General features: G+C 42.7%; 1 protein-coding gene across 1 annotated transcript in view; it reads right to left on the reverse strand.

Annotated features, from left to right (window-relative positions):
• Positions 1 to 24392, reverse strand: part of SEMA5A (semaphorin 5A) — a 630546-nt gene that overhangs the window by 68531 nt on the left and 537623 nt on the right. Inside the window, exon 16 of the mRNA XM_050938145.1 lies at positions 1320 to 1545. Coding sequence (XP_050794102.1) covers positions 1320 to 1545 — 226 coding nt within the window. The remainder of the gene's footprint in view (positions 1 to 1319; positions 1546 to 24392) is intronic.

A 24392-nucleotide genomic window follows, 5' to 3' on the forward strand; every position in this document is an offset into this window, starting at 1 on the left:
AGCAAGGTAGCTTTCCTTACTGATCCTGCCTTCCTTCCACTCCCTGTAAGCTTTCTGCTTTTGTCTAAACCCCTCTCTGAGTTGCTTGCTCATCCAGTTTGGCCTACAACTCCTGCCCATGGTTTTTTTCCCCTTTCTCGGGATGCAGGCTTCCGACAGTCTCCGCAGCTGTGACTTAAAGTAATTCCAGGCCTCCTCCACATTTAAATCCACTAATTCCTCCGTCCAATCCACTTCCCTAACTAATTTCCTTAACTCTTTAAAATTAGCCCTCGAGAAGTCAAAAACCCTAATCCCAGATCTACATTTGTTTATCCTTCCATCTAGTTTGAACTGAATCAGCTCATGATCACTCGAACCAAGGTTGTCCCCTACCACCATTTCTTCTATGAGGTCCTCACTGCTCACCAGCACCAAATCTAAAATGGCATCCCCTCTTGTAGGTGCTTCAACTACTTGATGAAGAAATCCATCCGCTATCACATCCAGAAAAATCTGACCCCTGAGGTGACACTGAGCATTCTCGCTCACAAGTGTTTGGCTGTCTGATTTTTGGCCAGGTGATCAGGGTCTATCTTATTGTCCTACCTGGGGTTAGCAAGGAATTTTCCCCCAGGTAAGATCTGCAGTGACATTAGGGGGAGGGGAGAGAAGGGGAGGAGGATGCATTGAACTTCTGAGTATATCTCACTTAATCATATCCCTGCCTTTGTGGGGCTCTGTGCACAAGGGCATCTTGGTTTCTCCTATTCTCTCCCTGTGGCACATAATTGTCTAGTCTCCAGCAGGCTGTAATACTTTGGTCTAATTTCAGTTGTTGGGTTTACTGTATAGATACTGGGTAGCGCAGAGATGGTGACCTCTGACATACAAGAGGTCAGACTAGATGATCCAGTGGTCCCTTCTGGCCGTAAACTCTGTAACATTATGAAAAACACCAGCAAGATAAAAAGCTTCACTCTGTTATGAAAATGAAACTACAGCCATCTCTCTAGCATGTTCATAGATTCCAAGACCAGAAGTGAACAGTGTGATCATCTTGTGTGACCTCCTATAAAACACAAGCCATAGGATTACTCTGAATTAATTCCTATTTGAACTAAAGCATATCTCTAAAAAATCCTATGTAATCTTGATTGAAAAATTACCAATGATGGAGAATTCACCACAACACTGTTCCAATTCCTAATTAATCTCACTGTTAAAAACACACAGCTTAATTCCACTCTGAATTTGTTTAGCTTCAACTTCCAGCCACTTGATTGTGTGATACCATTGTCTGCTAGGTGCTATTATTCACTTGCACTATCTCTACTTACCATCTGTTGAGCATCCGCTGGTACCATCACTGGAACAGTAACGCATTTCAATCCTTTGTCTTCCAACCTCTAGCAAATTTGGGTCAGGCAAGCGTGCCTTACAAGTGTATCGGAATCGTTGTTCATAGTGGCCACCACTGTCTGAGATATTGACCGGAGTCCAGGGAGTCCAGGGGGTAGTCTTTTTGAGCTCTGGACAGGAATTGGTGTTACAAGGTTGATATTCCTAGAAGAAAATTATCAATTGTTTGTATTTACAGTATGGTACAGAGTAAACAACCATCTCCTTCTCCTCCAATCTTCATCCCTGCCAATGGATTTTTTCATAGATTCATAGATTCATAGATTCTAGGGTCAGAAGGGACCAATGTGATCATCTAGTCCAACCCCCTCAAAGCAGGCCACAGAACCCTATCCATCCACTTCTATAACAAACCCTAACCTATGCCTGAGTTATTGAAGTCTTCAAATTGTGGTTTGAAGACCTCAAGCTGCAGAGAATCCACCAGCAAGTGACCCATGCCCCACGCTGCAGGGGACGGCGAAAAACCTCCAGGGCCTCTGCCAATCTGCCCTGGAGGAAAATTCCCTCCCGACCCCATATATGGCAATCGGCTAAACCCTGAGCATGTGGTCAAGATTCATCAGCCACCGCTCAGAAAAGAATTCTCTGCAGTAACTCAGATCCCATCCCATAAAACATCCCATCACCAACCACTGGGCATACTTATCTGGTGATAATCAAAGATCAATTGCCAAAATTAGGCTTTCCCATCATACCATCCCTTCCATAAACTTATCAAGCTTAATCTTAAAGCCAGATATGCCTTTTGCCCCCACTACTCCCCTTGGAAGGCTGTTCTAGAACTTCACTTCTCTAATGGTTAGAAATCTTCATCTAATTTCAAGTCTAAACTTCCTAGTGTCCAGTTTATACCCACTCGTTCTTGTATCTACGTTGGTACTAAGCTTAAATAATTCCTCTCCCTCCCTAATATTAATCCCTCTGATACATTTATAAAGAGCAAGCATATCCCCCCTCAGCCTTCTTTTGGCTAGACTAAACAAGCCAAGCTCTTTGAGTCTCCTTTCATATGACAGGTTTTCCATTCCTCGGATCATCCTAGTAGCCCGTCTCTGAACCTGTTCCAGTTTGAATTCATCCTTCTTAAACATGGGAGACCAGAACTGCACACAGTATTCCAGGTGAGGTCTCACCAGCGCCTTATATAACGGTACTAACATCTCCTTATCTTTGCTGGAAATACCTCGCCTGATGCATCCTAAAACTGCATTAGCTTTTTTCATGGCCATATCACATTGGCTGCTCATAGTCATCCTGCGATCTACCAATACCCCAAGGTCCTTCTCCTCCTCTGTTGCTTCCAACTGATGCATCCCCAATGTATATCTAAAGTTCTTATTATTAATCCCTAAGTGCATGACCTTGCACTTTTCACTATTAAATTTCATCCTATTACTATTACTCCAGTTTACAAGGTCGTCCAGAGCTTCCTGTATGATATCCCAGTCCTTCTCCGTGTTAGCAATACTCCCCAGCTTTGTGTCATCCGCAAACTTTATTAGCACATTCCCGCTCTTTGTGCCAAGGTCGGTAATAAAAAGGTTAAATAAGATTGGTCCCAGAACCGATCCTTGAGGAACTCCACTAGTAACCTCCTTCCAGCCTGACAGTTCACCCTTCAGTACGACCCGTTGGAGTCTCCCCTTTAACCAGTTCCTTATCCACCTTTAAATTCTCATATCGATCCCCATCTTTTCCAATTTGACTAATAATTCCGCATGTGGAACTGTGTCAAATGCCTTACTGAAATCGAGGTAAATTAGGTCTACCGCATTTCCTTTGTCTAAAAAGTCTGTCACCTTTTCAAAGAAGGAGATGAGGTTGGTATGGCACGATCTACCTTTAGTAAAACCATGTTGTACTTTGTCCCAATTACCATTGACCTCAATGTCCTTAACTATTTTCTCCTTCAAAATTTTTTCCAAGACCTTACATACCATAGATGTCAAACTAAGAGGCCTATAGTTACTCAGATCACTCTTTCTCCCTTTCTTAAAGATAGGAACTACGTTAGCAATTCTCCAGTCGTATGGTACAACCCCTGAGTTTACTGATTCATTAAAAATTCTCGCAAACGGGCTTGCAATTTCATGCGCCAGTTCCTTTAATATTGTCGGATGAAGATTGTCTGGGCCCTCCGATTTTGTCCCATTAAGCTGTTCACGTTTGGCTTCTACCTCAAATGTGGTAATATCCACCTCCATATCTTCATTCCCGTTTGTCATCCTTCCATTACCCCTAAGCTCCCCACTAGCCTTATTAAAGACTGAGGCAAAGTACTTATTTAGATATTGGGCCATGCCTAGGTTATCCTTAACCTCCTTTCCATCCTCAGTGTGTAGTGGTCCTACTTCTTCTTTCTTTGTTTTCTTCTTATTTATATGGCTATAGAACCTTTTACTATTGGTTTTAATTCCCTTTGCAAGGTTCAACTCTACTTGGCTTTTAGCCTTTCTCACTTTATCCGTACATGTTCTGACCTCACTAAGATAGCTTTCCTTGCTAATCCCACCCTTCTTCCACTCCTTGTAGGCTTTCTGCTTTTTCTCCTCTCTGAGATGCTTGCTCATCCAACTTGGTCTACAACTTCTGCCTATGTTTTTTTTCCCCTTTCTTGGGATGCAGGCTTCCGATAGTTTCTGCAGCTGCGACTTAAAATAATTCCAGGGCTCTTCCACATTTAGATCCACAAGTTATTCAGTCCAATCCACTTCCCGAACTAATTCCCTTAATTCTTTAAAGTTAGCCCTTTTGAAATAAAAAACCCTAGTCCCAGATCTATTTTTGTTTATCCTTCCATCTAATTTGAACTGAATTAGCTCATGATCACTCGAACCAAGGTTGTCCCCTACAATCATTTCTTCTATGAGGTCCTCACTGCTCACCAAAACCAAATCTAAAACGGCATCCCCTCTTGTTGGTTCTTCAACTACTTGATGAAGGAATCCATCAGCTATCACATCCAGAAAAATCTGATCCCTACTATTCTTGCTAGCACTTGTACTCCAGTCTATATCTGGGAAGTTAAAGTCTCCCATGATCACACATTTCCCATTAGTGTTTACTTCCTTAAAAACATTAAAGAGGTCTCTATCCATATCCAAATCAGATCCTGGTGGTCTGTAGCACACCTCAAGCACTATCTCAGGGGAGGCTCTAGTAGCTTTCTTTCCCAGTGTGATTTTTGCCCAGACAGACTCTGTCTTGTCCATTCCATCACTTCTTATTTCTTTACAGTTAACCTCCTCATTGACATACAATGCTACTCCACCACCTTTGCCTTTATTTCTATCTTTCCTAAACAGCACATAGCATTCAATGCCTGTACTCCAGTCATGACTACTATTCCACCACGTTTCTGTTATCCCTATAATATCTGGTTTCACTTCCTGTACCATTAGCTCTAGTTCCTCCATTTTGTTCCCTAGGTTCCTCGCATTAGTGTACAGACATCTTAATTTTTGCCATTTGGCTTCACTCACATTCTGTACCCTGTTAGGCACAAACATTCTACCACCAATATCACATGTTAGTCTGTTATCTACACTACCCTTCCTCCTTATGCCAATTCTTCTGTCCACGGCTATATCCCCTCTTACTTTGTTTACTTCCCTCTCAAGGTTAAATTCCGACGTGGAGATCTCGCAAACATCTCCCAACCATCTCCCCCAAATTTCTAGTTTAAAGCTCTCTTTGAATTCTAATACCTCAAAGGTTTTTTTTACTTGGAGGAATATACATAGAATGGGCTAGATTCACAAAGGAATTTAAGAGTGGTGACCCTGAGTGTTGCCACGCCTAACATTTAGCTACCTAGAAAAGTTACTGGGATTCACAAAGCCTGAATTTGGAACCTTGACTTTCTATACAATGAGTGGGGAGAAATAGGAGCCTTTCAATGGAATTTACAAAAGCCAGCATAATAGACAGGTCTTAACCTAAGATAGTCAATGAGAAGTGCGAAGCCAAAGAGTGTATCGAAAGTCTCATTCCTCTCTTGGAGACAGACAGATAAGTGTGAGCTTCAGGAAGACATCACCCTCTGCTTGGAAGTTTCTCTCTTTGTGGGGGGAGGGGAGGATAGGGAGAGGAGGAACTCCAGATAACTTTCAGCCCAGTGGTTAGGGCACTCACGTGGGATGTAGGAGACTCCCACAGTTCAAGTCTCTCCTCCACATGATGGAGTAAAGGGATTTGAACTGGGATCTACTATGTTTCAGGTGAGTCCTCTATTTACTTGGTTAGAATATTTTAACACAGGGCTCCATCAGGCCTGGCCTACATCTAAAACTTAGGTCAACCTAGCTATTTCACCATAGGCGCCGACTCCATGGGTACTCTGGGGCTGGAGTACCCATGGGAAAAAAATTGTGGGTGCAGCGGCCTCAATGATCAGCTCCTCCCCCTTCCTCCCTTTGCCTCCTGCCTGCCACGGATCAGTTGTTCATCAGCCTGCAGGAGGCCCTGGGGGGAGGGGACTGGAGTGAAGGTGGGACATGCTTGGGGGAGGGGGCAGAATGGGGTGGGAAGATGCGGGAAAAGGTGGGATGAGGCTTTGGGGGAAGGAGAGGAGTGGGGGTGGAGCCTGGGGCGGAGCGAGGGTCAACCACCCACAGAGAAATTAGAAAAACGTGGCGTTTTCACACTCCTGAGAGATGTAGTTAAGCCGACTTACACCTCAGTATAGACACCCCTAGGTCGATGGAAGAATTCTTCCATCAACATAATTATCACCTCTCGAGGGGTGTATTTACTACAGCAACAGAAAAACTTCTGCTGCTGTAGCAAGTGTCTAAACTACAGCGGCATAGCTGCAACATGGCAACTGTGCTGCTACAGCACTTGTAATATAGACATACCCTAGGTCTCTCCTGTTAAAGCTGTTCCACTGTGGATAATACATCAAATAAATGGAGCAGGAGAACTGATTCCTGCGCCGCTCAGCTGAGTGCTCTAACCAACAGGCTACATAGTCATACTCTCTTTCACTGATTCTTTCATTATCTATTCACAGTGAAACAGCTTTAACAGGAGATAGACTGAAGCAGCCCCACACCAGAATATCTCATAGCTCAAGTGGTTAGGGCACTCACCTTAGGGGCAGCAGACACAGTTCAAATCCTTTCTCCCCCTCAGATGGAGAGAGAACTTGAACTGGGGGTTTCCAACTTCCCAAGTGGGTACCCTAACCACTGGAGTAAAGTTTATGAGAGAGGTCCTCCAGCTGTTTTGTGTAAGCTCACCTGTAGGGGGCCAGTCAGGTGACACTTCAGGATAGTTAGGCAGAAGAACATCTTTCTTGCCCCATTTTGTGCATTGCTCTGGAGCTTAGGCATCCATAAGCCTGATATGGGGCTAGAACTGCTCCACTCATCTCAATAGATTGTCATACTCACATGCAGAAGCAGAAACACAGGCACCTACGGAACTTTTACCAGAAAAATGTAGTTGTTGAGTGAGTTTAGGCCCCTATAGGGGCAGCTGAGCAGGGGCTTTGTGAATATCTGTGGGGCTGGATTCTGGGTGTTAGGAGCCTAAAGTGGCACTTAATGTGTCTAAATCCTTTTGTGAATCTAGCCACATGTTATTAGCTGCACTAACAACAATTCAATTAACTAGGATAAAATTAGATCTACAGTATCTGTGGTAATAAAGCTCAACTTTAAGGCATTAGCTAGGTCTATAATTAAGCAGTAGCTAAGACATTTATACATTTTCAGATTATAAAGCACTTGAAAAAAATGTAAATAAAACATACAAACCAACTATTAATTCCCTTAATTACATTTGCCAGCATGCAGAAAAACAACTTACTACTCCATATGGATTAATCTATGTATATGGGACAAGGATCTCACACATACATCTTTGAAGTCTTCAGTAGTGTTACATGGGTGTAACTGAGAGCAGACTTTATCTCAGAGAGTCATATCCATATCTGGCTGTTTAAAAAATGATAATTTGATGACATTCTCCCAGCTCTGAGATACAGTATTTAACTTATTATTTACTTATTTACATTGAGAGAGTGTAAATATCATTTATCAAAATGTCATAGGAGGAAGTACAATAAATGTAGATGTCCCCTGCTGCATAACTGGCCTGTGTCTTTTCAGTCAACATTTTCATTTCTCTTTCCTTCAAAAATATATTGTAGTTCATGTTTAGTAACCAGATGCTGTAGTAGAATGCGTCTATCTCCCAGTTTTAGCATCAGTGAAATAGAAAGATAACTTAAATACAATGTATTGAATTCTACTCTCTGTTACATATATCCAACCTCATTAAAGTAAAAACCTGGATGAGTTTCTAGAAAGCTGTATCGACATACAGGATGGGCCTTTTTCTTTACTGTCTTGTATATGTGTAGTCATTACACCCGTGCTAAATCAGAATAGTAAGTAGAATTTTACACCCACTTTGCACAGCTGTCAATGACTACACATATTACAAGGCAGTGGAGAATCAGGTCCCACATGCTAGCCATCAGTGCTCTATGGCAAGGTGGAATTTAATTCTGTGGCAAGGTCTCTGGATTTTGTGGCAGTTTCCGATAAACTAAAAAATATATATTTTTGCTGAATTAAATACGAAAATGAATATCACAAGCAGTTTAGTAACCTCTTTGTTCTTTACTTTGATAAGAAAAAAGTTTATTTTACACTGTCTTCACACTTTCAGTCTTCAATATACTGCAGATTTTTGTATTGATATTGCCCAGCTGCATCATAGAAGATGTCAGGGTGAAATGGCAGGTTTTGGCGGACAGGTATGGGACAGGTATGAGAAGAGGTAACATTGTAAAATTTAACATTATTCACAACCAGATATGAGTGGGATAGTTCACACCTTTTAGAACTATTGTTTCAGGCTGTCGGCATATTCAGAAAAACATGATTGCAAAAGTGTATCCTCAGGTGTAGTCTACACTTAGGGCTTGTCTATACTTGAAACGCTACAGAGACACAGCTGTAGCTGCACCATTGTAGCACATCAGTACCTTAGATATTACCTATGTCAACAAGATGGGTTCTCCTCTGTTGGCACAGACAATCTACCTCCCTGAGAGGCGGTAGCTAGGTCTTTGGAAGAATTCTTTTGTTGACCTAGAGCTACTCTACACCAGGGGTTAGATCAATGTAACCATGTTGCTCAGGGGTGTGGATTTTTCACACCCTGAATGATGTTGCAGAGTTGATCTAACTTTTGAGTATAGACCAGGCTTTGCAAGTTATATCAGCATAGACCAGGTGTGTGAAAAAAATGTAACCCTGACCAACATGGCTACATCAGCAAAAACCCCAGAGTAGACTTAGCTGTGTTGACACAAGAGTGCTTCTATTGATGTAGCATGTTGCTCGGAAAGGTTGTGTTCCTATACCAACACAAAAATGCCTTCTGTTGATATAATCTCCGTCTACCCTAGAGGCACTATTAGCACTAGCTATGCCAGCATAAGCTATGTAGTGCAGACACATTTTCAAGGCTTTCTTTGCAATCCAGAAGGCTAAAAACATATGACCGGTTCACCACTGTGTTACTCCAGCTTTACTTCACTGAAAGCTGTGGAGTTAAACCAACGTTAAAACTGAAGTAATGCAGTGGTGCGACAAGACCACCATTTTTTGTTTAAATGAAAGGTTAGGCCTCATCTACATTTAAAATTTAGTTTGACATAGGTATGATGCTCAGGAGTATGAAAAATCTACACCACTGAGCACTGTAGCTATGCTGGTCTAACCCCTGGTGTAGACGCAGCTCCAAAATCCTTCCATCCACCTAGCTACCATTGCTGGGTAGGTGGTGTTCCTACAGTGACAGAAAAATCCCTTCTATTGCTATAGGCTGCGTCTACGCTATGAGGTTATGCCAGCACAGCTAAGCCATAGATTTTGGAGCACAGTTCTGCAGCAAATTGCATAGCAAATTCTTGGGTTGCAGAATCACAAGGGCCATGACCATATGTTTGCGAAGGAGGTTAAAAAACCATAGAATATGAGTTTTTCACTCTTTACATTGACTGCCACCTAAAATAAAACAACATGAATTAAAAACAGTGACAGTTGTTGCATCTGTAAAAAAAAAAATATTATATGTGATATTAGCAATATATTTTGGTCCTGTCTATACATAAAAACATAACAAAAATATTATTTAATGGAACACGATATGCATCTATTGTTGTAATACCAAGATCATCCACACTTTTTATGTTGTGTAATTTCAGTAATATATCAAAGGTAAGTATCCATCAGCAAAAATGGATAGCAACAATATTATGTGCAAAAGATATTCTACTTTAATTGCAGATGGCAACATCTGTTGCATCCAACATGGAAACATTGGCTTTCAAAGTCTGAGGGAATATTGTCTCTGTCAGAAGAAGATGGTGCATAGAATAAATGATAGAATATATAGCAGATTGAGTACATCTCATTTTTCTGATTCAACTATAGATTCAAGACTAAAGATGATTAAAAGTACCCTGTAGCATATTTAAAAAAAACATACTTAACTCTATTTGTTAGCTGCTACAGTTACAAGTAACAGAACCAGTTTTCTATAGAATATTCTGTTTCCTATTTATCTTTTTTCTGTTTTCAGTTTATTTTTTTAATGCAAACAGTATCGTCTTGTTACGTGCACTTCTTTTGTTCTCTTTTCTGTTCTTTTTCTTTGTGATCTACTGAGGTAATCCCTCAACATACACAAGACAGCTAAATCAGCATTAATAACCCATTAAAATTCACTCATCACATTGGTTGTCTTTTAGGATTTACTTTTAATGTACTGCATTGGTGGGGAGATTATTACTAGAATATTCTCTCAGACCTTTAGAATTGTATATTGATTACAACTGCTTCTGTGTTTCAAGTTACTCTTGCTGTTTGTTTCATTGTGCACCAATTATGTCATTTTCCAAAATTCAATAGCTGTAGTTTTGAGGTGGTAGCTGAAACATTCTCATATAAAAGACCAGAGTCTCACCTGGTATAAATGGGAAAAGCTCCATTGGGTTCTGGCCCCCAATATTTGTTTCATGTGGAACAAAGTAAAGAATCCAACAGAAAAAATCATTAAGCAGATGCAAACTGAATGAACCAGCAAGCTGCCTAAGGGTATGTCTACACTGCAATTAAAAACCCATGGCTGGCCCATGCCAGCTGGCTCGAGCTCATGATGTTCATTTGGGTCCCTCCTACCTTACAGGACCCTAGAGCCTGGGCTTCAGTCCAAGTATCTACACAGCAATTAAACAGCCCCTTAGCTGAGCCCTGTGAGCCAGAGCCAGCTGCCACAGGCTGGCCACAGGTTTTTAATCGCAGTGTAAACACATCCTGGGAAGAGACAGGGCTGGAAAATTCAGCAGCCACAAAGCCTGTCAGACATCTCCTGTGCTTTATCCCAGCATAAACCTCATGTGTTCCCTGCATTTGTCAAGATAAATCCACTATAAAGTGAAGCTCTTCTTCTCTTGGGTATTATGATGCCATTATAGTCATTATTTTACCTTTGTTTGCCCATCAAATAGAAAATTCTTGAGTAGACTGAAATAGCCTTTTTCTTCAAGAACCAAAAGTCTTGGATGGTTTAGAAACACATTCAACTGAACTTAAAATGAATGTGTCATTTACAGTTTTAAAAAATCTAAATTGCTCTATATGAACACAATTTTAGACAGGCAGAAAATCTCAACTTCTTTTAAAAGAAAAATTGATTACAGTACTATATATTCCTACAGCTAAAAACAAATCACAAGTACTGTATAACAGGACACCAGCAAAATATCATTTTATAAATCTAACTTAGACTATTGCTATTTTCTTCAAATTTTGCGCACTATAATACAGCTTCAAAAACTTGATCTCAATGAACAGCTGGGACCCACTATGCACAGACCCTGAGAGGAAGACTTTTTTGGACTGTAAATTTCACAGCTATCCTGTGTTTGTGGTGTGCATGCTGCTTGACTGAAATATACTGTCTGGTCTTTCTGTTTGGGGGATCGTGTGCTGAGCCTAGCAGCCTGCTAGGGAAGGCTGAGAGCTTCTTAACAAGGCTTTGATCTCTAAGCCCTTTAGCAACTATCAACCCTTACCCAGGGGGCGGGGCTACTCAAGACCAGGGCTTTAACTAGTGACCAGGAGCAGCTAACAAGGGAGTTTTGCGAGGGTGTTTAGAGGGGGAATGGGGGCTAGATACACTTAACATTCTTTAAACTTAAGATCAAAAACACCTCCTGATAAAAACCAAAACAACAACAACAAAGGAACAAACTGCAAGAGTAAAAAGAGAATGCAGGAAGAAGTCCAGCAATAGAGTGGAGGCTATACAGTTTATTGCACTCATTGCAGCATGTATGATTACCTGCATCTATGGGCAGGTGGCATATGTGTGCATTTGATGCAAGGAGCTCCTGGACCTCAGAGGCTTTGTAGACCAGAATGGCTGAGCTGGAGGAGCTAACAGAGACAGAGAGGTACATAGATGAAACTTTCTGGGACACAGCAAAACGCCGGTCTGACAGCCTCTGTGATGCTGAAGAGGAAAAAAGTATCAGGGAAGGAGAACATCCAACTGGAGCTGAGGAAAACAATCCCATAGTTGGGACTGTCCTTCCAGATGATGTTGTGGTATCCTCTTGCAGTGCGGATACCTCTCTGGGGGAGGGAACTCCAGTTATTAGGAAGAGACAGGTATTAGTAATGGGTGAGTCGATCACTAGAAACATAGATAGCTTGGGTTGAGATGACTGAGAGAACCACATGGTGACTTGTCTGCCTGGTGTGAAGGCTGTGGATCACTTAAGACATTTAGATAGAATTTTGTGTAGTGCTGGGGAGAAGCCAGTGGTCATGGTACATGTAGGTACCAATGACATAGGGAAGAACAGGAGATGTAGGCTGCAAGACACAATATCGAAGTCCAGGACTTTCATGGTAGCTGTGATGGGTTCCCCCCAAGGTGCCACTTGGAACTGGGGTACCATTGAGCCTCCCTGACACACCAGCCTGGGCTCCGTTTATACTATACTGCTCTGACCAGCCCGTCAGGCCCTCTCTCAGGCTTCAGTTTGCACCTTCACCAGCACATATCCAGGTAGGGACACACCCAGTTGCAGAAACATGCAGACGCTGTGATCAGCTCTGCATGGGAAAGCTTCAGCTGAGGAACTTCCCAGCCACTTAGGCACACACCCCACTCTGGAATGTAAACCCGAAATTATACCACCAAGCACTGAACAGGGAACTGTACAGTGTAAGCTCATGAAATGTGCTCCTCCCTCAATGTGGAGAGGAATATACACAGCTTTCTGCCTCCAAGTTATAGCTTCCACACACTGGTTTGTGATTAAGCAACACCAAATGTATTAACTACAAAAGATAGATTTTAAGTGATTATAAGGGACAGCAAACAGATCAAAGCAGATTACCTAGCAAATAAACAAAAAAATCAATCTAAGCGTAATATACTAAAGAGGTTGGATATGAGCAGCAACTTCTCACCCTAAATGATGATTTAAGCCAGCTGCAGAGATTCTTAAGTGGCCAACTGCCCTTGCTTGCAGTTTAAAAATCCCAGGTATTCCTCTAGCAGGCTAGAAATCCCTCTCTTCCATGGCTAACTTTTGGGCCTCCATCTCTTTGTCTTGCAGTTCCAGGGCCGTTTGGTATGCAGCTTCTTGCCTGGCATTTTCTGCTGCCAATTTTTTTTTTATAATTGTTTTAATTCCATCTGTCTCTTGTGTTCCTTCTCCCGCTCTTCTGCTTGCAATCTGCCAAACTCCAGTTTCTTGCTAGTTTCGTTTTCACTCGTTTTCCTGCTTTACTATCCCTACTTCCCTTGCCCAAAATAAGTAAACAGAAAATAACAAACTGGTAACCACTTTGACTGATCTCTAGCCACCACACTTAAAACTCACTTAAAATTACTACCAATGTCTCAGAGCAACAAGCTGTGCATATAATCCTGCTTCTATGCCACTGTGACAGGTTAACCCTGGGGTGCCACCTGGAACTGGGGTACTACTGAGCCCTCTGACCCAGCAGCCTGGACTCCCTCTCACACTCTACTGCTATGGCAAGCTGCAAAGCCTTCCGGCCTGCATTGTCACCAGCATTCATATAGGTCGGGACACACCTAGCTGCAGTAATATGCAGGCTCTCTGAAAACCAGCTTCCCAGCCTGAGACCCCAGAGCAGTACCATCCTGCCATGGTCAAATCTGGCCAGTATATGGGTTTAATACCCAGTCCGCCTCTCCCTCAATGTGAAGAGAACAATGCACACTTGTGGTAACCAAGCAAAGATTTTCCCCGACCACTCCAGTCAAAGGTCACTGGTTTAGATTAAAACATAAAATAAGTTTATTAATTACAAAAGGCTAGATTTTAAATGGTTATACGTGATAAACAGATCAAAGTAGATTATCTAGTAAATAAATAAAACCGGAAACTGAGATTAACACACTAGATAGGTAGGATATGAATTAGGAAATTCTCACCCTGAGAGATAAACAAGCTGACAGATTCTTAAAGCACAAGCTGCCTTGGTTCTGCTGGGGTTTTCCAGGTTTCATATACAGGCTAGAAATCCCTCTAGCCTGGGACCATCACTTCCCACAGTTCAGTCCATGTTCCTCAAGTGTGTTGTTGTAGGGAGAGTGAGGTCCCTTTTTCCCACCTTTTATATCTTCTTCCCACTTGCTAGAAAGCTCTTTTGCTGTGACCTGAGTCAAATAGTTCCCACTGTGTAGTGCTATTTCTGAGAGGTTTCTATTGAACACACTTCCTGGGGTAATCCTTGTGCTTGTGTGCATTTCTCAATAGGACATTAACATTGTTTGTCATTTTTACTATTGTACCTGAAAGGCTGCTTGTTGGTATTTTCAACCTCACAATACGTTTCAGTAACACATACACAGCCAAACTTCCTAACTTCACATACAATGATATCACATACAATCCAATGAGATATTAATATCTAGCAGACGAAGACTCTTAGAATGATACCTCACAAGGCATACTTTGTACAAAACATGACACTGGTGAATATTGGGGTGCAGTAGCATTCTCTGAAATGCTTCCAGTTCCATGTGCAGAGCCAGTTAGACAGGCAGACCTGCAGGGTCACAATGTGTGGATGAGACGGTGGCGTAGGAAGGAGGGGTTTAGATTTATTAGGAATCGGGGAAAGTTTTGGGAAAGGGGGAGCCTATACAGGAAGGATGTGCTCCACCTAAACCAAAATGGAATCAGATTGCTGGCACTTAAAATTAAAAAGGTTGTAGAGTTGTTTTTAAATTAAGAGCTGTGGGAAAATCAACAGATGTGAAGGAGTATGTGGTTCGGACAGAGACATCCCTTGGGGGAGGATATATTAACAGAGATTCTCTATGTCCAAGTAAGGAGGAGAGGATACAAGATGATAAAATATAGGTAGGAACTAATGAGAAACAATCAAATGAAAAAGAGTCCCATTCACTTACATCATGTAATGGCAGTTAAAATTGACAAGTTCTTCAAGTGCTTATATACAAATGTTAGAAATCTAAATAATAAGATGGGTGAACTAGAGTGCCTCATATTAAGAGAGGATATTGATATAATAGGCATCACAGAAACTTGGTGGAAAGAGGATAATCAGTGGGACACAGTACTACCAGGGTAAAAAAATATCAGAAGGACAGAAGAGGTCGTGCTGGTGATGGAGTGGCACTATATGAGAAAAAAAAACCCACGTAAAATCAAATGAAGTAAAAATCTTAGACAAACCAAACTGTACCACAGAATCCCATTGAATAGTGATTCCATGCTCGAATAATAAAAATACAGCAGTAGAGATATACTACCAACCACCTGACCAGGACGGTGATAGTGACTGTGAAATTCTCAGGGAGATTAGAGAGGCTATAAAAATAATAAAAAAAACCCTCAACTATCTCCATATTGACTCGGTACATATCAACTCAGTAAGGGATGCAGAGACAAAATTTATTGACTCCTTAAATGACTGCTTCTTGGAGCAGCTAGTCCTGGAACCCACAAGAGGAGAGGCAATTCTTAATTTAGTCCTAAGTGAAGCACAGTTCCAACAGGTGAATCTAGTCCAACAGGTGAATATAGCTGGACTGCTTGGTAATAGTGACCATAACATAATTAAATTAAACATTCCCATGGCAGGGAAAAACACCACAGCACGATAGCATTTAATTTCATAAAGGGGAATTACACAAAAATAAGGAAGTTAGTAAAACAGAAATTAAAAAGTACAGTGCCAAAAGTGAAATCACTACAAGCTGCATGGAAACTTTTTAAAGACACCATAATAGAGGCTCAATTTCAATGTATACCCCAAACTGAAAAACAAAGTAAGAGAACCAAAAAAATGCTGACTGTGCCTAAACAACAAAGTACAAGAAGCAGTAAGAGGCAAAAAGGCATCCTTTAAAAAGTGGAAGTTAAATCTTAGTGAGGAAAATAGAAAGAAGCATAAACGCTGGCAAGGAAAGTGTAAAAATATAATCTGGGAGGCCATAAAAGAATTTGAAGAACAGCTAGCGAAAGACTCAAAAAGTAATATCTAAATTTTTTTAAAGTACATCAGAAGCAGGAAGCCCTGCTCAACTGCCAGTGGGGCCACTGGATGATCAAGGTGCTAAAGGAGCACTCAAGGACAATAAGGCTATTGCAGAGAAACTAAATGAATGCCTTGAATAGGTCGTCATGGCTGAGGATGTGAGGGAGATTCCCAAACCTGAGCCTTTCTTTTTAGCTGACAAATGTGAGGAACAGTCCCAGACTGAGGTGTCATTAGAGGAGGTTTTTTGAACAAACTGTTAAATTAAACAGCAATAAGGCACCAAGACCAGGTGGTACTCATCCAAGAGTTCTCAAGGAACTCAAATGTGAAATTGCAGAACTACTAACTGTAGTCTGTAACCTATCATTTAAATCAGCTTCTGTACCAGATGACTGGAGGACAGCTAATCTGATGCCAACTTTTTAAAAGGGCTCTAGAAGTGATCCTGGCAATTACAGGCCAATAAGCCTGACTTCAGTACCAGGCAAATTGGTTGAAACTACAGTATAGTAAAGAACAGAATTGTCAGACAAATAGATGAACATAATTTGTTGGAGGAAGAATCAACATGTTTTTTGTAAAGGGAAATCGTGCCTCACCAATCTACTAGAATTCTTTGAGGGGGTCAACAAGCATGTGGACAAGGGGGATCCACTGGATATAGTGTATTTAGATTTTCAGAAACCCTTTGACAATGCCCCTCATCAAAGGCTCTTAAGCAAAGTAAGCTGTCATGGGATAAGAGGGAAGATCCTTTCATGGCTTGGCAACTAATTAAAAGATAGGAAACAAAGGTTAGAAATAAATGGTCAGTTTTCAGAATGGAGAGAGGTAAACAGTGGTGTCCCCCAGTGGTCTGTACTGGGACCATTCCTATTTAACATATTCATAAATGATCTGGAAAAGGGATAAACAGTGAGATGGCAAAATTTGCAGATGATATAAAACTACTCAAGATAATTAAGTCCAAAGCAGACTGCAAAGAGCTACAAAGGGATGATACAAAACTGTGTGACTTGGCAACAAAATGGCAGATGAAAATTGAAATGTTGGTAAATGTAAAGTAATGCACATTGGAAAACATATTCCCAACTATACATATAAAATAATGGGGTGTAAATTAGCTATTACCACTCAAGAAAGAGATCTTGGAGTCATTGTGGATAATTCTCTGAAAACATCCACACAATGTGCAGCAGCAGTCAAAAAAGCGAACAGAATGTTGGGAATCATTAAGAAAGGGATATATTGTAAGACAGAAAATATCATATTGTCTCTATCTAAATCCATGGTACGCCCACATCTTGAATATTGTGTGCAGATGTGGTTGCACCATCTCGAAAAAGATATATTGGAATTGGAAAAGGTTCAGAAAAGGAGTACAAAAATTATTAGCGGTACGGAACAGTTTCCATATGAGGAGGGTTTAATAGGATTGGGACTTCTGAACTTGGAAAAGAGACGACTAAGAGGGAATATGATAGAGTTCTATAAAATGATGACTGGTGTGGGAAAAGTAAAGAAGGAAGTGTTATTTATTCCTCAGAACACAAAAACTAATAGGCAGCAGGTTTAAAACAAACAAAAGGAAGTAGGAATGGGTGACAGGGGATGGAAGGCTTGATGATTTACCTGTTCTATTCATTCCCTCTGGGGCATTTGGCATTCACCACTGTCGGAAGACAGGATACTGGGCTACATGAACCTTTGGTCTGACCCAGTATGGCCACTCTTATGTTCCTATATTCTTATGATAGAAACACAGCTGTCTGTGGTGATGGTAGCTTTATTGTTCTGGCAGCCAAACTGGAACCAACATGAAAGTAAGGCTTTGCAGTGGGGAAAGGGGAGGGCTCAAACATTTAAAGGAACAGGATATCACATAGAGAACTTCCATACTTGCAGTTGGCAGGGCTGTTACCATAGAATGACCATGAAAATAGAGACAGCCTTGACAATTTTAAATGTAAAAAATCTATTCAAAATCCAGTATATTTCTTCACTCTGTTTCTTAGTCACTGCCTATATAATAACAGAATAACCTTTAATCTCACTTTTCCAGAAACAAAAATTGAACAAAAGAGCTCTCTCTCTCTCTCTTTCACCTTAAATAGAGATCATCTAATGTACATGGAATGTAGCTCATGTCTAGGACCTACATACACAAAGACTGTTATTGCAAGATAGAACATGTTATGTGTCTGACTTTTTGGTCATGTCATGTTTGCCAGCATATTGCTACACAGACAGTGGGGATTGTCTGAAAAAACCTCAAAGCATATTTGGTCTGTGTACCTGTGGGGAAAAAGTAAACAATACTGGGGCTTTAAGAAGTTAAGATTTGCTGGCCTATAAATTATTAATATATCAATTACATTCTTTAATAATAACAGTTCTTCTTCCTCACTAGATCAATTAATAGAATTTGCCACCATTGGGTCAACATACATAACTAGTTAGAATGAAGTTTCTTTCAAATGTATGGATATGATTTTTGGCTTCTCTGGTATCTACATACTATTTGCACACCCAGTGGATATTCACTACTAGATGTCCCAAACATGCTTATGTATGTCGATAGACCCTGGTTGTCGGTGGGTGGAATCGAACCTAGGACCTCTGGAGCTAAATACATGAGCCTCTACTGCATGAGCTAAAAGCCAAGTGGCTCTAAGCTAAGGCTGTAGAGCAGGCTCATTAACTCTCTGTCTCTCTCTAAGTGGTCTCAGTGACACTAGATGGGACAGAACACCACACCCGAATCAGTTGATGTTCGTAAGATCCGCAGCCAGTCCCTTGGCATTCATGGAGCGCAGCAGCACTGCTTCAGAGAACTGAGTTGCATAGTCCACTACAATAAGAATGAACCAGTATCCGACAGCACTCTTCTCCAGTGGGGAAACTATGTTGACTTCAATTCACTCAAAGTTGTACACTTACAAGCGGGAGGGGAGATCAACGGGGCTCTCTCAGCTGGCCAAGGTGCAGTGAGCTGGCACTCTGGGCATGAGGCACAGAAATCTGCCACATCTTGGTAGACCCCTGGCCAAAAGAACTGGGCTAAAATCCAGGCCAGCATCTTTTCCCTTTCAAGGTGCCCAGCCACAGGTATGGCATGGGCGAGTCACATAACTTTCCTCCAGTACGGTCAGGGCACCAAGAGCTGATGTCGGACCTCTTCTGTTGGTTGGTCTTTCTCTATGTGGTACAGACAGTCACCTTGAATCTCAAAGCGTGGGAACCGTCCCGCTTGGTGGGGTTGGACAGTCTCCCCTTTCACTGCCACCACCTGCGTGTACGCCCAACTCAAAGTGTTGTCAGCCTGTTGCTCCTCCACAAAGTCAGGATTTCCGATTCGGGTAATGGGGGGAGCTCCCCTCCTGGCTGGGAGGGGGTCTGGTTGGCTTGGGTTGATGCTGAGGACTGGGAAGTCCCTTCACCGAGGTCAGCAAGCTCCTCCACCCCAACAAGTGTCACATCTTCAGGCCAGCCAGGGGCCAGAGGTAGTTCTGCTAACAATTGTCCCAAATAGTTCCATTTGCTGCCTAAAATAACTGGGTAGACCAGGGTCGGGGCCAGACCAACCATCACGGGCCCCTCGCATGTTCTCACTGCTAAAGTCACTTCTCATAGACTCATAGACTCTAGGACTGGAAGGGACCTCGAGAGGTCATCGAGTCCAGTCCCCTGCCCTCATGGCAGGACCAAATACTGTCTAGACCATCCCTGATAGACATTTATCTAACCTACTCTTAAATATCTCCAGAGATGGAGATTCCACAACTTCCCTAGGCAATCTATTCCAGTGTTTAACTACCCTGACAGTTAGGAACTTTTTCCTAATGTCCAACCTAAATCTCCCTTGCTGCAGTTTAAGCCCATTGCTTCTTGTTCTATCATTGGAGGCTAAGGTGAACAAGTTTTCTCCCTCCTCCTGATGACACCCTTTTAGATACCTGAAAACTGCTATCATGTCCCCTCTCAGTCTTCTTTTTTCCAAACTAAACAAACCCAATTCCTTCAGCCTTCCTTCATAGGTCATGTTCTCAAGACCTTTAATCATTCTTGTTGCTCTTCTCTGGACCCTCTCCAATTTCTCCACATCTTTCTTGAAATGCGGTGCCCAGAACTGGACACAATACTCCAGTTGAGGCCTAACCAGCGCAGAGTAAAGCGGAAGAATGACTTCTCGTGTCTTGTTTACAACACACCTGTTAATGCATCCCAGAATCACGTTTGCTTTTTTTGCAACAGTATCACACTGTTGACTCATATTAAGCTTGTGGTCCACTATGACCCCTAGATCTCTTTCTGCCATACTCCTTCCTAGACAGTCTCTTCCCATTCTGTATGTGTGAAACTGATTGTTCCTTCCTAAGTGGAGCACTTTGCATTTATCTTTATTGAACTTCATCCTGTTTACCTCAGACCATTTCTCCAACTTGTCCAGATCATTTTGAATTTTGACCCTGTCCTCCAAAGCAGTTGCAATCCCTCCCAGTTTGGTATCGTCCGCAAACTTAATAAGCGTACTTTCTATGGCAACATCTAAATCGTTGATGAAGATATTGAACAGAACCGGTCCCAAAACAGAACCCTGCGGAACCCCACTTGTTATACCTTTCCAGCAGGATTGGGAGCCATTAACAACTACTCTCTGAGTACGGTTATCCAGCCAGTTATGCACCCAGCTTATAGTAGCCCCATCTAAATTGTACTTTCCTAGCTTATCTATAAGAATATCATGCGAGACTGTATCAAATGCCTTACTGAAGTCTAGATATATCACATCCACCGCTTCTCCCTTATCCACAAGGCTCGTTATCCTATCAAAGAATGTTATCAGATTAGTTTGACACGATTTGTTCTTTACAAATCCATGCTGGCTATTCCCTATCACCTTACCACCTTCCAAGTGTTTGCAGATGATTTCTTTGATTACCTGCTCCATTATCTTCCCTGGCACAGAAGTTAAACTAACTGGTCTGTAGTTTCCTGGGTTGTTTTTATTTCCCTTTTTATAGATGGGCACTATATTTGCCCCCTTCCAGTCTTCTGGAATCTCCCCCGTCTCCCATGATTTCCCAAAGATAATAGCTAGAGGCTCAGATGGGGGTAGGCCCTCACGTCCTCATGCATGCACTGTAACATAATGGTGCCCTGGTTTGGCCCACGATTAGGCACCACTGTCCTTTGTACCAGGATCTCCCCAAGTTCTGGGCCGAGTATGGACCCAGGTGGGCCTCTGGTGGATCTTTGGGTAACGGCTCTGGACCTCTGAGTCATGGGGGCCCTGGCATCCCTGGATCCTTGAGCCCTCCGAAACTCTGGTAGGGAGGGAGGATGCCAATTTTCCTCATGATCCTGGGGTCGTAGGTGGTTCTCCTCTTTAGGGGCAGGGGGCTCTTGGTTCCAGCCAACACCGAAGGGGAACTCATCATGGAGGACTTGCCAGCTAGGTTGTTCTCCATGTGCTGGATGGCATCCGTCATGGTGTCAGGGTGATGTTGCAAAACCCACTCTCTTCCACCACAGGGTAGGATCCGGACAAGCCGCTCTAGCAGGACCAGCTCAGCAACCTGATCGTTGGTTAGGGGGGCTGTAGGGGCCCCTGACCGCTCCTTCTCCCTTAGGACCTGGCCGAGGCTCCTGTGTTGCTCAACCCCTAAACAGGGAAGATGGATCTTCCTCCCAGCTGTGAGCAGGGGTTCAGAGCCTGCTTTCCTGGCCTGTTCCCTATGCAAGTCTTTTTAGTTTGGGGTGTGGCCCTGCTAGTCCAGTTGTCCCACAGTTGGGGTTTCTCTGTAGGAACCCCTTGGCCGGGGAAGACTTACTTACCTCCAGTGGCTGCGCTGGCAGGCAGGTAGCTGGTCTGCGCCTTCAGGCAGGTATACAGAGAGCTCCTGCATCTTTGCCTGTCAGCCCAACTGAGCCAGGCTCCCTTCTTTTCTCCCCCCTGCAGGCCTGGCTAGCTGAACCCACAGGTGTTCTTTAACCCCTGCTGTGCCCAGTTGTAGTCTCTTTGCTCCTTCACAAGGATATTATGGTCACCTTACTTTTTCCTATACACACTCTCCCCTGGAGACTTTGCAGTCTCTTGATTAGCATTTTGCTCACCTGATTAGCATTTTGCTCAGACTGTAAATAGGTGTTCATTGTGAAGTATACAATATTCAATATACTTAAAGCCAGACAGGTAGATAAGAGTCTCCTGCCTCAAAGAAACTTGTATATCACCTTCTGGTGACCAGCCCCAACTCACAGACCTTAACAGCATAATGTTCAGAATATATATAGGTAACTCCTTACACATTATCTGTACATACATGTTATCCATACATACATTTCACAATTATTATCATAATCAGCGTGACATGCACTTTCAATAGAGACCTTACAAGACCTTTGATTAGCAATTATGTAGAGATCAAACCCAGAGGATATCTAGAATCATATGCACCTCTGTGCCCTCTGCCAGTGGTCACAAGGTTGCAAGACTAAGTTTGGCTTTAGAGGACTGTGATGGATGCACAAAGCCCACACGGTTAACAAGCAGCTTTGGGCCCAGAAGGCTTCTCCGAGCTGCATCTGTTGAGCATGCTCACAATGGAGGTGGAGCTTAAAAGGGCACAGCACAGCTCAGTCAGGGTGGTCAGTGCAAGAGAGCAGACCTGCACTGGTAGCTCCTGTAGGGATACAGCTGGAGTCCCATGCTGTGTGGAGCTGACCTCTATACAGAACTGCGGACCACCACTAAAGAGACAGAGGAGCACCTGCCTGGGAGTGAGCGAAAAGAACCTCAGGAACCTTTCAGTTGAGTATGTGTCGCAAATCAGTGGGCCTCTGGAAAGATGGGATGTAGTATGAAGTAACCCAAGGAGCAAGTTTGGTAATGCCTTTGCACCGGCTACACACCTGACGTGCCAGTCCTAGGGCTCTGGGTTGGAGCCCAGTGGAGTGGAAGGGCACCTACCCACAGACTCTAAACCACTGAATGCTATTGCCTACCCACAGGCTCTAAGGCACTACCATCAAACCACTGAGTAGAGTCACAAGGGGATACAGGGAGCAAGTGTTCTGACCACTAGCCCCACTCCCCTCCCCAAACAAAAAATCTATACATCAGCTTCAGGGGCCTGTTCACTGCCTGCTACTACTGGGTTACCAGTCTATGCAATTGTCTTACACCTTTTGAAAGGTGGATTAACTTTATAAAGTACGTTGTTCTTTTCACACTTACGGCACCAAAATCTACTGAACACATTACAACCAGATTATTATATGTGCAATGCCTTCTAAAATATATTGGCTACAAACAAAATTCTCTTACTCTCTCCTTGTTGCCTACTCTACTGCATCACCTGCGAAATGCCTAAGAAAACAGGTGAGCTTTACAATTTGCCTTGAAGGCCATCAGACCAAGCCTCAACTGGACAAAGAAGGGAATGGAGGCAAGGTGTGTGGGGACTCAGCAGTCAGTTCCAGGACCCTTCAGAAAGAATGACCGGCTATCAGCTCTTCTTGTTTAAATGAGAGTGAGGGAGATAACTAGGCCTAGAGAATTTTACATTTTGAATCTTTTCCTGCCTCCTTTAGCATAAAAAGAGCATTATATTAGCATATAAAAATGGATCAAGATTTAAAAATACCTGAGTTACTTCCTAACTGAAAGAGAATTTATTGACAGTTTAATCAAGAGAAAGTTACTCACGTTGCAGTAACCAAGGTTCTTCGAGATGTGTGCCCCTGAGGGTGCTCCACGCCAGGTGACAGTGCATCCTAGCACCAAAGAGTCCTGTGGCACCTTATAGACTAACAGACGTATTGGAGCATGAGCTTTCATGGGTGAATACCCACTTCGACGGATGCATCCGACGAACTGGGTATTCACCCACGAAAGCTCATGCTCCAATACTTCTGTTAGTCTATAAAGCGCCACAGGGCTTTTGCTGCTTTTACAGATCCAGACTAACACGGCTACCCCTCTGATACTTTACATCCTAGCACCATTGATCAGAGATCTGCAGTAGCAGTGCCTGGTCGGTACACATGCGCTCAGATGCTGTCTCGCGTTGTCGTTAGGGTCTGCCTGAGCATGTGCATCCCAAACCCCCCTCAGTTACTTCTCTACCATAGAGTTGTCTGATTAGTACTCCAAAGTAGAGAGGAGGAGGGTGGGTAGTGGAGCACCCGAGGGACACACATCTCAAAGAACCTCAATTACTGCAAGGTGAGTAACTTTTTCTTCTTCTTCTTCTTCGAGTGCTGTCCCTGTGGGTGCTCCACTCCAGGTAATTGTGAAGCAGTACCCACTATGTTTGGTAGGATTTTGGAGTTGCGGCGGTAATGGCGGTAGACAGTACCGTATGGCCTATTATGGCATCTGCCGTGGTATCCTGTGTGATA

The sequence above is a fragment of the Gopherus flavomarginatus genome, chromosome 2, assembly GCF_025201925.1.
Source record: "Gopherus flavomarginatus isolate rGopFla2 chromosome 2, rGopFla2.mat.asm, whole genome shotgun sequence".
Taxonomy (NCBI): Eukaryota; Metazoa; Chordata; order Testudines; family Testudinidae; genus Gopherus; species Gopherus flavomarginatus.